At 49.5% G+C, this 15879-nt stretch overlaps 1 protein-coding gene across 6 annotated transcripts in view; it reads left to right on the forward strand.

Moving 5' to 3' along the window:
- Positions 1 to 15879, forward strand: part of CHD9 (chromodomain helicase DNA binding protein 9) — a 214656-nt gene that overhangs the window by 100330 nt on the left and 98447 nt on the right. For all 6 annotated transcript variants that reach the window (XM_019505708.1, XM_019505710.1, XM_019505711.1 and 3 more), the window contains one exon: positions 8814 to 8960. In XM_019505708.1, the coding sequence (XP_019361253.1) occupies positions 8814 to 8960 (147 nt within the window). The remainder of the gene's footprint in view (positions 1 to 8813; positions 8961 to 15879) is intronic.

The following is a 15879-nucleotide window of genomic DNA, read 5'->3' on the forward strand; positions in this document are numbered from 1 at the left end:
AAACAAACCCCCCCCCCCCCCCCCCCCCCCCCCCCGCCTTTACATTAATTGTAGTGGGGAAATTGGATTTGCTTAACATTGTTTCACTTAGTCGCATTTTTCAAAATTATAACTACAACGTTAAGTGAGGAGTAGCTGTATATTAAATGTGTGGTGTGTCCCAGTATACATTTAAATTATTAATATAACCCCCTGCTGCATCTTCTGTTCACCATCGCCAATGTAAATTCTTGCTCACTATGCTGCCAGCAGTGACAGTAAACAAAGGCTGCAACAGTGGGGAAGAGAGTGCAACTGGATGGCTTGGAGCATCAGCTGGGGATCAGCTGCCTGTAGTTGCAGCCAATTACAAGGGCAGCTTTCCCTTAATAAAAGGTTGCCAACCTCTGCATTTATTTAATTGCAACAGTGCTGTTCAAATCATTTTAGAAATTATAATTCATAAAACTCCTGTTGGAGTTTTCCTTTCTTTGTTGCAGTTAACTTTTTGTGTCTTAATCTTCTTATAAACCAGAGGTGGGCAAAATATGGCCTGTGGACCACATCCAGCCTGCCAGGCCATTCTATCCAGTCCGTGGGGCCCCTAAAAAACATAGAAAATGAATATTTATCTGCCCCTGACTCCTGTCAAAGATGACAGGAGCCTGGAGCAGTAGGAACCAGGGGAAGCCACAGCAGGCTCCTGCAACAGCAAGGCCCGCCCAGTCCTGCCCCAGGTAAGACCAGGGGGGCAGAGAGGCAGCGAAGGACTGTGGGAAATCACCTTGGTCCTTGGGGCTGGGCCAGCTCTTGCTGAGTCCCATAGTCCGGGCCATGCAGCCAGGATCTACATGGTGCAGAGCAGCTGGCGGGTGGGCAGGAAAGTGGGGAAAGAGGTGGTTGGGAGTGGGGCCAGTGGAAATGAGCTGAGTGTGGGGCCTGCGCCAGTGTTGTGGGGCCAGTGCCAGTATCCTGGGGTCAGTGCCAGTGGGGCCCAGAGTGGGGCGGCAGGAGCACAAGATGTGAGCTGGCAGGGGTCCATGGAGCCAAGCTAGACTGCCAGCAGGGAGTAAGGGGAGCTTGGCGGCTTAGGGCCAGCTGTGGTGTGCCTTGGCCTCCTGCTCCTTCCTGCTGTGTTAGGCAAAGCGGCTCTTGGAGTGCCCTTCAGGGTTGCCAGCGTGTCTGGCGGCCGCAGAGCTTGGCAGTGGCGGCCACAGAGGAGGAGGAAGAGGCAGGCTCAGTCACCACTGCCTTCTCCTTGTCACCACACTCGTGGTAGTGCTCGTGGTGCCACTTGTGGGAGTAGCCGCTACTGTGCCCAGCTCCTGCACTGGCTGCTGGCTCCACACCCACTTCTGCAGCTGCTGCCACTGCTGTTCCTGGCCACTATGGGTGCCTCAGCCTGCTAAGGGGATGGAGCTGAGCACAAGTGGTTGTTGGCCAAGTGGTGCTCAGGCTCACAGCAGGGTTGCGGCAGCATCAGCCACCCGCTGCCATAGCAGCTGCTGCGCGGGGAAGTGGAGCACAGCACCCGGGCTTGGCTGCTGCTGCCTTCTCCTTGTTGCTGCACTTGTGGTGCCACTTGCAGGAGTGACCGCTGCCACCATGGTGCTCCTGCCACACCCCTGCTGTGAGCCTGAGCACCGCTTGTGCTCAGTGCTGTCCCTGCAGCAGGCCAAGGCACCCATGGCGGTCCGGAACAGCAGCGACAGTGGTTGCAGGAGTGGCAGCTGCAGGCGTGGGTGTGGGGTTGGCAGTGGCAGGTGCACGGAGGTGGAGCTTGGTAGCTGGGCGTGGCAGGAGCACCACAGTGTCAGTGGCCACTCCTGCAAGCAGCACCGTGAGCGCAGAGACGAGGAGAAGGCAGCAGTGACCAAGTCCACCTCCCCACGTGGCTGCCACCACTGGCCCCACAACCGCTCCTGCAGCAGCCATCGCTGCTGTTCCTGGCCACCACAAGCACCTCAGCCTGCTGCGGAGACAACACTGAGGTGTCTGCAGGGTGGGAGCAGCTTGGCTGCTTCACCTGGAGGCAGCCACCCATCACCACAGCGGCGAGGTGGAACAGCTCTTGTGCACCTTGGGGTGCACCAGCGTGGCTGTGGCAGCTGCGGCAGAGAAGGAGGATGAGGCGGGCTCAGCCACTGCTGCCTTCTCCTTTTCACTGCACTCACGGTGCTGCTTGCAGAAGCAGCTGCTTCCACCACGGTGCTCCCGCTGCACCTGGCTGCTGCACTGCACCTCCCCGTGTAGTGGCTGCTGTGGTGGGCGGCTGCCACGAGTTTGACCTCCGCTTGCCCTGCGGCCACTTGTGCAGGTAGGAACAGCAGCGACAGTAGCCGCAGGAGTGGGTGCGGGGCTGGCAGTGGCAGTTGTGCAGGGAAGTGGAGCGCGGCAGCTAGGCGTGGTGAGAGCATCGTGGCAGCAGCCGTGACACCACAAGTGCGGCAACAAGGAGAAGTCAGCGACGGCCAAGCCAGCCTCATCTTTCTCCACCGCTGCCAAGCCCCACGGCTGCCACAACCATGTCAGCAGCCCCAAGGGGCATCGCAAGGGCCGCTTCACCTCACATGGGAGGCCAAGCCGCACCGCTGTCTGCCCTAAGCCACCAAGCTGTTGGAAAAATGCCTTGCCTGTAATGTAACCACCTGCTGTTTCCCAAGAAGTCAGAGATCTCTTGGGGCTGATATCTCAAGGTATGAGCTGTGGCAGAATGCCACCTATCTCTTCCCAAAATCTCCGCTACGTGACAATTTGGTTTACATGGTCACTGCAAAAGGGCAGACATCCCATGGGCTCTTTAGGTAACCCTGAGTTTTACCCTGAGTTGGATACATTCCTGAGGGAGGGGGGAAACCTGCTCCCTCTGCCTACGTGACCGGCATCACATACCTGGGTGAGGGGCTTACACTCCCCATTGTTCTAAGCAATGCCAACCTGACTGGGAGGGGGCTAGAGACCCTGCTACTCTACCTGGCAACCAGTGATGCATTTCAAATTGGGTGGCTGGCAGCCAACAGGTGCTGGCCTCCATTAGACCAGGTAAATGAGGTCATAAGGTCTATAAAAGTTCAGGAGCAGTAGCCATGATGAGAAAACTCAGAGAGAGAAGAGCTGGACCATCTGAAACTTGCTCTCTCTCTTGAAGCTCATGATCAATGAACTGCCTGCCTCCAGGGGGAATCTCCACCTGCCTCTGGATGATACGCATGGGTAAACTACCTGAGATCTAACTAGATATATAGCTTGCAGTAACAACTCAGATGCATGATCAAAGGCTACCCAACCATGCCACTTTGCTGTATGGGATTTCTCTGATACTGTTCTACCCTCTACCCTATTCCAAACCTACTTCTTGTAACCAGTAAAGTTCTCCTTTGTATCTAGTGTGGGAGACTTATTAGAAATGGGTCTAGATTATTCTTTGGGGTTCCCTTGGTTCAGCTGACTAAGGGAGACCACTATTTGTGCTTCAAACTAAGGGAAGCACCCCAAGTGCTTTAAGTGGGTTGAGTACACTCAAGGGCTACTAAGCCTGCGTTTCCCAGGGAATACAGAGCAAGGATAACTCCAGACCCTAGGTGGTGACAGGGTTACACCCAGGCTATTGAGTGTGCTCCAGGAAGGGGGTCGGCCAGTCGTGAGGTGCCCCCAGGGAGGCACTCAGAGCCTGGAAAGTTGTCGGGTGCAGTCAGGTGGGTGGCTCAGTGCGAGAGCACCACCTACTGGCCTGCCACATGAACAAATATGCATTTTATGAGGGAGCAGGGGCCAAGGTGGACCCACACTTCCACAGGTTAGTGGTTGTATAATAACTCAAAATGCAGTCTTACTCGTATACTGTGTGGCGTGTTCCGGGGGGGTGTGAAATGGGTGGGCAGGTGTGGGGTTTGTGGGGTTGCGTGGATGTGTGTGTGGGTATGGTATTGTGGGGAATTGGAGCCACGTTGTGCAGAGCAGCCGGCAGGTGGGCAGGGAGCGGGGGGGAGTGGAAGTGAGCGGATCATGGGGCCTGTGCTGGTGTCCCAGGGCCAGTGCCAGCAGAGCCCATAGCAAGGCAGTTGGAGGGCAGGATGTGGGCTGGCAGGGGTCCATGGAGCCAGGCTGGGTTGCCAGCAGGGGGAAAGGGGAGCTGGCCCATGGCTTGGTGGCTTAGGAGTTGCCCTTGTGGCACCCCTTGGGGCTGCTGGCGTGATTGTGGTGGCCACAGGGCTTGGTGGTGGTGGCCATGGTGTATGAGGAGGAGGAGGAGGCTCAGCCACCGCCACCTTCTCCTTGTCACCACGCTCACAGTGCTGCTCTCAGGAGTGCCCGCTGCCGGCATGGTGCTCCCACTACACCCAGCTGTCATGGTCTGCCTCCCCGCGTGGCTGCTGCTGCCGACCCTGCACCTTGCCCTGCAGCTGCCACTCTCGCAGCAGCTGTCACTGCTGTTCCTGGCTGCCACGGGCGCCTCAGCCTGCTGTGGGGATGGTGCAGAGTGCAAGCAGCCACAGGGCAAGTGGTGCTCATGGGCACAGCTGAGGCTGCTCAGCGGCAGCCGCCCACTACGGCAGGAGTACAGTGGTAGCAGTGGCCATTCTCATGAGTGGCACCATGAGCACAGAGATGAGGAGAAGGCAGCGAGGGCTAAGCCCGCCTTATCCTTATCCTCCGCCATGGCCGCCATAACCACACTGGCAGCCCCAAGTTGCGCCACAGTGGCCGCTCCGCCTTGCTTCTGCGGCTGCAGGTGGCTGCCGCTGGGCAACAAAGCCAGGTTTCTCCCACCAGTGCCACGACCCTGCTGTGATCCCAAGGACCACAGCCACTTGCACTCGCTGCTGTCCTCGTAGCAGACCAAGGCAGCCGTGGCAGCCAGGAACAGCAGGGACAACAGCTGCAGGAGTGGGTGTGGGGCCAGCAGTGGAGCATGGCAGCCAGGTGCAGTGGGAGCACCACAGTGGCAGTGGCCACTCCTGTCAGCAACACTGCAACACCACTGTGCACGCAGTGATAAGCAGAAGGTAGCAACGGCTGAGCCTGCCTCTTTCTCCTTCTCCTCCACTGTGGCTGCCACTGCCAAGCCCTGTGGTCGCCACAGCAATGCTGGTGGCCCTAAGGGGTACTGCAAGGGCCACTCTGCCTTGCGTAGCAGGAAGGAGCAGAAGGCCAAGGCACACTACAGCTGGCCCGAACCCACCAAGCCGTCGGCCCGCTTCCCTCGCTCCATCCTGGCAGCCCAGGCTGGCTCCATGGGCCCCTTCCAGGCCATGCCCCGTGTTCCTGCTGCCCCACTTAGGGTCCTGCCAGCGCTGGCCCCACATTCTACTCACTTCCACTGTCCCCGCTCCCAGGCACCTCTTTCCCTAACTTCCTGCCCACCTGCCAGCCACTCTGCACCACATAGAACCTGGCTGCATGGCCGGATTGTGGGACTCAGCAGGAGCCAGCCCAGCCCCAAGGACCAAGGCAATTTCTCACAGTCTTCCCCTGCTTCCCTGCCGCTCCACTCTTACCTGAATTTCTTGTGCCAGCACAGGCACGAACAACCCCACTGTCCCAGGTCAGAAACCCCTCCTAGGCAGGGGTTTCCGGCTGGGGGTGCGGGGCCGGGCAGGCCTTGCTGTTGTAGGAGCCTGCTGTGGCTTCCCCTGCTTCCTACTGCCCCTGGCTCCTGTCATGTTTGACAGGAGTCAGGGGCAGATAAACATTAATTTTCTCGATTTTTTTTTTTTTAGGGGCCACATGGAATGGCCTGGTGGGCAAGATGCAGCCCGCAGGCCGTATTTTGCCCACCCCTGCTTTAGAACCAATTGGCAGCTGTGAAGCTAGTTTACAGGGTCAGATCTGGGATGCAGCCCTGAAGTTGACATGCTGGATTGTGTTGCACCATGCAGTCCTAACACCAGTGTCCTGGATTGGGATTTGCTCTGTAGCCAAGGAGTTGATGTGCTGCATTAGACTGGCCTGTAAACCTCAGACTTCTAGTATGTCCCTGTGACCGCCGGGCTTCGATTAACCGTTCTCGGGCGGTTTTAGCCTTACAGGTAGATGTCAAACACCTGTTGGGATCTTGTCGGTGTCGGAGTAGCTTTCTTTTCTCCGTGTCCCCAACCCCATTCTTGCCCGCCATGACTTGATGTTCCTCAGTGTAAGGGGGCGGTTCGCGGGACACTCCTTGGCCCAGGATCCCTCGGCGGTCACTTCACAGGGCTCCGCCACCCCTACAGCCCGGCCTCACGCCACCTTTGGTGCGTCCCTCATCTGCTGGTCTTGTTCCCCAGCCGTGGGGTGACACCACTTGGCCTGCCTCTAAGTGACCATGACCTCCTGTCGTGGTGATCACCGGTAAGCTTGGCCCCACAGCCCTCCTCACCTGGTCCCCTCCCTTCAGGGAATGGCAAAAGAGGCTCCCCTTCAGCCTCAATCTATGGGCACACTTCCCCTAGCTCTCTCTCCCCTAGCCAGGGTTAACCGAACAAAACAACCTAAAGGAATGCTGTCTAACAACATCTCGCTATCCGATAAGCAGTCTACTCCGAGCCCTCCCTGGCTCCCTTCTGGCCCGTCCCGGCCCAATCGCACCTGATGGTCGCTCAATACCCCAGCGGCCTGGCAGCAATGCCCGCCCCGACTGTACTCCCTTGGGGCTCTCCTGGGGTCTCTCCTTTCTGTTGAGGCTGTCTCCGTGCCCCATCGTTCTGGCACCCCACCTGTAGGTCGCTTCACTCTCTGGTCTCCTTCCCGCCGCGTCCTGCGGGGCCGTGCCTCTAGCTCCCGTGTTGTCCAGGGCAGTCTCCAGCCAGGAGGGCTGATTCCGCTCAGCCCGCACCTCCGCTGGCTCTCCTGGCTCCGCTTTTCTTGCCGCCGCCGTCCCTCTCGCCGACGGTGCCGGTTGCTGTTCCTCGTCTGGGCTATCCGCCCCCTTCGCAGCTGCAGCTGCAGTTTTTATCCCTGCCGGCCGGTGTCCCTCTGTGACGTCACCAGCTGGTTGTAATTGAATAAAAAGGCAGCTAATGAGCCACGCGGGCTCCTCCCTCCGCCTCATGTGCATCTTGTCCGGAGCTGCAGGTGAGTCCCATTTACTGCTTTGCTCCCCGGGACAGTCCCCATACTCCAAGATAACTTTTTTCTACCCCCTCTTGGGTCCTTCCAAAAATAGTGTGCTTGTTATGTCAAGGGCATGTCATATATGAGGCAATAAGATAGATCCTTTCTATCCACAAATATAATTACTTGAAAGCAAAGTCTTCTGTTTTTCTTCTTTTAGTTGTAAGAGATTCCATGGATTACACAGGATAATTCACCATAATTTACTTTAGTTTTGTTATATATGGACATGATATGAAACACCAAGGTTATATGGTGCCCCTTAGCAAACTGCAGAGGTGGTGAGAGGGTCTGTTCTACACCTGTCCCTACCTCTGTTATCTGATATCACCTGCCTACTGAATTTCTTCTACACCTGCATCTATTGTTATGCTCAAAGCTAGGAATAGAACAGCAAGAATTTGACCCGATTCTTGTTTGTTTAACATTTTTCTTGTTTCCCTCTTACCTATGGGTGAACTGGCTAGACATAGGCCAGATTTCATGAAGAACAGTAGCCTATGTTCTGTAGAAGCTGATGGATCTTGCCACACTCAATGAAGGACAATTGTCTCTTTCTCTATTTTCTCCTCCTGCTACCCAGGCTTGCTGTTTGCATTTACTGCAAATAATTACTTCACCAACAGTAAATAAATGTAATTCAGTTACTTTGCTATTAAGCTCAGTCCAGCATATTTCATTAATAACAGATATTTTATTTCTATCCCTGTGCTAGTTCATTGTCCAAAATAAATGATTTTTTGAGTCAGGTCAGTATTTTCAAATTCCAGCTGGTTGTCAGACTCTTTGTGTTAATCAGTTAAATTGATTGCTGTTGCCTTTGTTTATCCAATTTCCTATCAGTCATCAGCTCACTAAAATAATTAAGGGGCTGTTCAGGTGATTTTATGAGTAAAGATAAAATGGTTAAACAGTGAATGAAAGGAGATAAAAGAAAAATTGGTGAGAGATGCACTGGAGGAATGAGGCTTAAAAAAAATTAAGAGTAATGTAATATGACTGTTGATCATTATTTCCCAGAACTGGAGCTTATCAGGCTAGAATAGCCTTCCAGAGGGAATGATGAAGTCTCAGAATGAGAAAAAAAGAAAGGACAATGTACCATTTTAAAACAAATAAAATACATTAAACAAATTAAAATGCATCAGCAGTAGTCTAATCAGCCTGGTCTAATAGGTCTTTTCCATAACTAATTTCTGAGTCTTTAGTCTTATATTCTGTTTATACAAGGGGATTTCCTGTTTAATAGAAGAGTCACTTTCGCATATTGTCTGAATTTTCAGTTTGTTTGAATTTTGTATTCAGTTTGTATTGATTTATATGGACTAATCACACTGGTTTTCTGGTATTTATTATTAGGAGACTATCACTTAGAATTACAGTGCATTCATGAAACGAAATAGCTATCACTTTTTGTTTCTAAATACCCAGAAATTTATACTCTTTATTTGTTTCCAAGCTGTAAATAAACATGAAGCTCCAAATGTCTTTTTTGTTATATTATAACAAAAAAATATTAACAGGATTTGTAGGTCAAAAGTGTATTCTAGAACCTGCTTTCTCTCCTGGTTCATGCATTTAAATTTTTTTTTTTTTGAATTTGGGTACTCAAACTACTAGCAGCTACATTTTTCAATAATTGTATTATAGCTGAATTACTATATTTTTAAGCCTCTATTTTATATTTGCAATTCCTTCTAGAAAGGTTTAGTAAAAGTATGATTTTTGTTACTGCTTTGCAGAAAAGAAGATCGAATCGTCAAGTTAAAAGGAAAAAGTATGCTGAAGAAGGAGAAGGAAAACAGTCAGAGGAAGAAGCTAAAGTTTCTGTGAAAATCAAAAAGAATTCTGCTCCTTTGCCTGCTGAACAACCCCTACAATTATTTGTGGCAAGTATAATTCAAAATACTAAGTTATGTAAACTTCCTCCAATAGTTCTGTTAACAAAAGTTGCTGTGTTTAGTATTATATGATTGACTTATATCAGTTACACAACAATTACAATGCACAGTTGCTATTGCCCAGGTTCTGGATGTAAAGCCACTTGCCTTGATGCATTGAGGTCCAGTCAGCCGTCATCCATTTCCTAGTTCCTCAGTTCAGCTGGTGTCTACAGCACAAGCACTTCATTGGAAATCCTAATAAAAATCTGTTCAGCCAGCTCGTAAGAATGAGACTAGGGGGAAATGCACTTTTGTCTGTATTATAAAACTATTTAAGCCCATTCATTGAGAACCTAAATGACACTATCTGGATTTGGCCCATGAGCCATATGAGCAGTCAGTATTAACCAGCAAGCTATAGGAACATATATACTTTTAGGCTCAATATTAAAAAGCTACAGTAAACTACTTAATGGCTGCACAGCGTGTTCTGCATTAACCATAATTGTAGAAAGGACATGCCTAATCCTTGCAGCTTTAAAAAAACCCAAAAAAACAAACAGCTTGCATGCAGTTCAGAGATGTCTTTCTCTGTTCCTGTGAAAAATGACCTATATCTGGCTGATAGAAGGTTCTAAAAATTACCATTTGCAAATGCTTAGTAGAAGTTTGTTAGTAAATGCCAGTGAAATTTGGTGACTAGTCCTTTTCTATTCCTGATGTTTTGTATCCGTGTAGTTTCCATGGCATGGGCTAGCTTAGAGTTAGCAGGACCTTCTTTCAGGTGCTTTCATGGCTGTTAGGCAGAGATGTTGGGTAGCAGAACACAGAATGGAGAGACTTTTTCCTGTGTTCTAACTGGTCTTCTGTCTATGAAGAAAGGAGGAACAGGTAGAAGCCAACTTTCTTGGATTTTGTGGTTCTGGAATAAAGTGGGGGCACAAATAGTCTAGTGATGGGCAATGGAAGCAGAGAAGAGAAGGAAAAGAGGAAAACATGGTAGAACACAGTGAAGTAGTAGGGCTGTGCAAACCTTCGGTAGCCAATTTTGATTTGGAGGAGATTTGACCAGATTCAGTGGCTGAATCTCCAAATCTGAATCAAATTGGGAGACCCATTAAAAGGTCAGAATCAAATCGGAAGCCTCCGAATTTATTCAAAATTATACAGGATGTGGAGACTTGGTAGAACTCCATATACCTGATGCTGGAAAGGCTGGTTGAGCAACAGAAGGCCATCTGGTCATGGAGATTGGGATCAGCGGCCCCCTTAACAAAACAGAGTGGAATGCCATCTCCCAGATCTTAATGGTCCTCAAACTGTTCCTTGAGGCCACGGAGAGCCTCAGCACTGGCAGTGCCCTCCTTAACCAGGTGATTGCCATAGTGAAGGAGTTTGACAACGAAATGGAGAAGTTCCAGGGCGCTGATGTTCCTCGCTGGGGCAAGCCACTTTCACCAGAGATGCAGGCACTGGTGAAGCAGCTGAAGGAGGGCATAAAAAAACAGCTGGATCCGTTGCGGTCCAGTACGGTCCACGTGCTGGTGGGCATGTGCAACCCAAGGGTGAAGGAGAGTGTCTGCAGCAGCAAAACCCTGGGTCACTAGACGGAGGTGCTGGTGAACAGTGTCAGGGAGGCAGAATGGCAGAGGTGGGGGGACGTGGAAGAGGGGGATCCACATTCCCATGCCAGCACTCCAACCATGAGCCAATCTCCTCCACTACAGGCGCTGCCAGTGTGGGCCAAGGGCATGGCTTTAATGGTGGGGTCCAGAGGCACCAGACCCCACTGTCAGGCAGGTAGCGCCGAGGCCTTGCTGAGGACATGGAACTGCTGCACTGTGACCTCTTGGCTTATTGGGCAACCCACAGCCATGTGTGGCAGGATCTAGCCACAGTTACCCGGTGACATCTGTGCACTGGCCGGTGTTCCAAACGAGAGGGTGTTCACCATTGCTGGGGATGTTGTAACACCCCACCGCACCTCTTTGGATCCTGGTTTGGTGGAGAAGCTGATGTTCCTGAAGGCGAACCTCCTGCTGCTGGGTTTCCCAAGCTCCACCTGCAGATGGAGTGAGTGCCACCCTCCTCACTCCATACCTATTTGCTTGCTTTCAGAACCTTGGGGTGCACGTTCACAGAAACCCCTGCAGCTATCTCCTTGAAACTTGGCAGGCTTCATGCCCTCAGAAGGGACTACCATCCTTGCTGTTGTCATCCAAATCTGCAAAAAAATTGACAAGGTTATAGGTATTTTAGTGATTCCCCATTATAGTCTATGGCCGAATATCTGAATCAGCACTGAATCTGAATCCGAATTGGCCAAATCGAATTGGAACAGTTATTTGAATCCCTGTCCTTCTGAATCGGCCAAATCCGAAGCAAATACTTCGCACAGGCCTATGAAGCAAATGAAAGAATGAGATAGACTGGAAAGATTATATAGATGTAAATGTGTTATAAGAAGAGAGGAAGAGAAGTTTGAGGCACTGCAGTGGGAAGATCTATAAACAATAATGCGTTCTTTTCCTGAGATTTGGAATAGAACACAGGATTTGAGGCTCCTAACCTGCTGCTGCTGTCAGCAGATATTCACAAAACTCACTGGTGAAATTACACCTCATCCTCTTCCAGCAGCAGGCCCACAGAATACAGCAACCTTTTTTTCTACTAGAACAAGTGGTATACAGGTCTTGGTACAGGTAAAAGTCCCAACTTTTTGGATGATCCATGCTGGATCTGTAAAATTCCATGTTTTTTTTGTTTATCTTTAAAAATATTTTCTGGAATCCATGTGAAAAATACCATGTAAACATGTTATTAAAGCTTGCAATATAATGCACACATCTAATGTGATTATGTGCTAGACTTTGCAAGTGTAACTTTCTTGTAACTTAGTGTTTATGTAGTAAATCAAATCTAAATGTTTGCAGTTGCTTTTTTGAAATTGAGAACATCAGTGTAAAAAATACTTTTTTATATTTATTCCCTTTATAGACTCTTTTTCTGCTTTTTAGTGATCAGTGTGCTGGCTCTTCCTTTTTGTGTTCTTTTCATATTTTTTTGAGTTTTTTCCTTTCCAAAACATTGGCACTTTTTTGCAGTCTTCTTCGTTTTCCACTTTTGTTTCTCTTTGCTTTCCAGTTTTACCCCTCTTACATACTTTCAGATTTTTGCAGGGTCATCAGAACAGCTTCTTTTGCACACAGTAGCTGGCAGAGAAACAGACTAGGATGCCAGTCAGGTTTTGCTTTCATTACCTCCAGGTATCAAGTCCTGCTGCAGCTCTAATGGGGGGCCCTTTGTATGTAACCAAGAATAGGTTGTATAGGAAATGATTTAAGTCAGTGCTCTTCAAGTAGAGGTGTTAACTTACTGCTCCTGGGCTCTTATCCAGCCACTGCTTTTCCCCCATCACTCTGACTGTAGCAGTAGCCAGGGTCTATGTGCTCATTCTGCCTCCTCCAGCTTCTGCTTCCTGCCTCTGGCTCAGAGAAGTGTGGTATGGTACAGCCCATGAGGCTGAAGGAGACCACAGTTAGGGAACTAAGGGTGAGGGTGTAGTCCAGGGGGCCTGTGGCTCATGCTGCTGCAGCCTGCGCAACCTGTGACCTCTGCTGGTGTTACTCATGGACAGCCCTGATTTTAAGTATTTACAGTAATCTTTTATATCTGACTACCTATATAGATCCACTGCTTGAAAATACTTACAATACTATACATGTTTCAGTCTTCCTGTTAGTTTTTTTTTTTTAGCATTTATTACAAACTTTCTGGGTAGCAATAAAAATATATTCATCCATAACCAGTCTCAGGCTCCCTGTCCTCCTGCCTTCCCCCTGGGGCCTCCACAGCCCAGTGGGCAGGACCCAGCACAGCAGGCCAGAGTAGGGCAGGGAAGTTCAGTACTGCTGCCACAAGCCCCATGCTACCTTGCTGCAGAGGCCCTGGGGGAGGGAAGCAGAGCAGGCAGCCCCAAGCCTACAGGGGGCAGCTTGTCCCCCCCACCCTGGCTCTGCTCTGGCCATACCACCTATGGGGGAGGAGGAGCTGGCCTCCATGCTTTGCTTACCACAGCAGCTGCCACCTCCCACAGGCAACAGGTGGGGCTCTGGTGCTGTTGCAGGGAGCTGGGGGCTGCTGACCTGGGTCCCTGGCCCTGCAGCCCTGGCAGCTTGGGGCCCCCTCTGGCAGGGCTGAGTAGGGGGGAGGCTATGAGTGAGGAGTCAGGGGTACCAGCAGGACCAGGGGCCTGTGGGTGGAGAGGGATACAAAAACCCAAAATCAAGTGCCAAAATTTGTGGGTACAGTAAAAGCTGCCTTAACCGGCACCTTACAAGCCGGCATGCTGTATTAACCGGCATACTGGCTTGTAAGGTAAAAGGGAAACCAGAAGTGCCCACCGTGGCACTTCCGGTTTCGCAGAGTCCCCACGGCCTGGAGCAAAGCAGCCTGAGCTGCCAAGCTCCAGTGGCCTGGTGCATAGCAACCTGTGAAGGGCCTGCCTCCTTTTCCCTCGGGGGCCTGTGGGGCCCCTGGGAGGGGCGGCGATGTGGCGGGAAGGGCAGCAATGCCCCTGACGCAGCAGGAGAAGCAGCAGCCTGAACAGGCAAAGATGCCTGTTTGGGCCTCTCAGTTAACCGGCATATTTTGTTATCCAGCACCCCGCCATTCCCCATGGGTGCCAGATAATAAAGCTTTTGCTGTGTATAGAATGTATTTTATTATAGTGATTGAGGCACTGGTAGGCTTCCAAATTGCTTTAAAATTGTAAATATATCAATAAAGCATTGTGTTCAACCAGTACCTATATATATGGTGGTTTCATTTTAATTGTGGATTTTGGGGTTTTTAATGGGAGAATTTGCAATTTTTATTTATTTATTTATGTATTTATTTACTTATTTATTTAAACAAAAGCTAGGATCCCTAATCATGACTTCATTTGCATATCCAACGCTTGAAACCAGTTTAACTATTGGGACAAGGGTGTGTGCGTGTGCGTGTGTAAGGGTGTGGGGGGAGGAATAGTTGCTTTTAATGACAGTTTTACAAAAGCTTCCAAAATGATTTGGAATATTAAAATTAAACCTGGCAGAAATTAATTTGTAAGTGAAAATGTAGATGAGGCTATCAAGTTAAGGAATAAAAACAATTCATGTCGTCTCCCTAATTTGACAAACATGAAGAAGAGTTTAATCTATGATAATATTGATCTAACCAATTAAAGGAAAAGTTCTACTTTGAAAGTGTGAACACTGCATATTCCTTTAATGTATCGTATTTTTTTTATTATTTAAAATTTCCTGAGAGAGAGATTCCATACTTTCGTTTGATTAAAGTATCAAGTTAGGAATATGTATTTATTACAGGATAGTCCTTCTTTTATGTCCATATCATATCATTTGAGAGAAGTTTTTTATTTTTGTTTAAAAGATTGATGTCTCTCACTTTGAAGAACGTGTGAGAGAGAGGATCTTTTATTTATAAAGATTTTATTTACCTACTGATTTTATTCAGCGCCAGAACATATAATCCTTTCATATAATCCTTGTATCACAGTTTGACATGAAACTTATGAAATTATGAAAAGATTCCAAAGAGAGATTTATAGTTTTGGAAGAGAAAGTAGCAAAAAGCAACACATGTTCTGTATTCAGTTTGAAACTTTAAAAGATTAGAATGTGTTTTATTTATTAAGATAATGCTACATTCATTACTGTCATGATTTTTCAGTTTTCATGAGAAGAGCTCAGTGCCTATCTTGTCTAAGCTCTAAACAAACTATGCATTCCTTTGCCTTTCTCTTAGTCAGGAGTAGAATTTGAATCCAGTGCAGTTAAAGATTGACATGACACCTCGTTCAGTGAAGGACAGAAAGGGTTTAATAACTATACCACAAATGAGCTATAGAACAAAATGACAGAAAAGACTCCTTCCCGCTATTCAATAAATGAGTTGTCACAAAATTCCATTATATATTATCCACAAGTTTCTCTCACCAATATAGGCAGGAAGTGGTTTCAGTCTTTTATAGCCTTCACCAGACGGGGATTTGTTTCTGACAGTGATCAGTTTGGATGCAGTTTGCAATGTTGCAGTGATTTTTTTTTTTTCTTTCTCTCTCCTGAAGCTCTTTTTGCCAGCAACTCTGTTTCTTATATGTTTCACTTGTATAGCTTCAAAGAATTTCTCCTTGATCACTGGATGATTAAAGTCCAAAAAAAGCAGGTAGGAAGGGATCATCATATTACAATTGCTAGCTGCTTGGATCCTATTTTGGGTCATTCGGTTGTGAAACTTGTTTTGCAAGCTTTTGATCAGTCCAGAGGTTACATTTCCATCAAATGGGATGGGTCTTGATCAGGAGTGGGCAAACTACAGCCCATGGGCTGGATCTGGTCTTTGAGGCCATTCTACCCGGCCCGCAGAGCCCCTAAAAAATTTAAAAAATTAATATTTCTCTGCCCTTGGTTCCTATAAAAAATGACAGGAACCAAAGGCAGTAGGACCCAGGGGAAGCCTGGAAGGCTCCCACAACAGCAGGGCCCGCCCCCCAGCCATAAGCCTGAGCTGGGGCTTCTGGCCTGGGAGCACATGGCTGCCCCAGTAGCACTTGAACTGCAGGTAAGGGGGAAAGTAGGGGATGGGCGGGGGGGGACCCCAGGCAGGGAAGGAACCCAGGGAAAAGTGGCCTGGAGAAAAGCTGAGCATGGGCGGGGGAAAAGCAGCCCCTCGTCCGCCCTGTGCCCAGTGCCCTGCACTGCAGCCACTCACAGCTGGCCTGGGGCTGCCTGTGCCTGCTCTAGGTGGCCCTGCATGGGCTGCAAGTGGCTGCAGCAGAGAGTGCCAGCCACGGGGCAGGGGAGGAGCCGCTTCCCCCCCCCCCCCCCCCCACCCCCAAGTTTTCCCTGGGCCCCTTCCT

The sequence above is a fragment of the Gavialis gangeticus genome, unplaced genomic scaffold, assembly GCF_001723915.1.
Source record: "Gavialis gangeticus isolate Ggan-Ray unplaced genomic scaffold, GavGan_comp1, whole genome shotgun sequence".
In the NCBI taxonomy this organism is placed as follows: domain Eukaryota; kingdom Metazoa; phylum Chordata; order Crocodylia; family Gavialidae; genus Gavialis; species Gavialis gangeticus.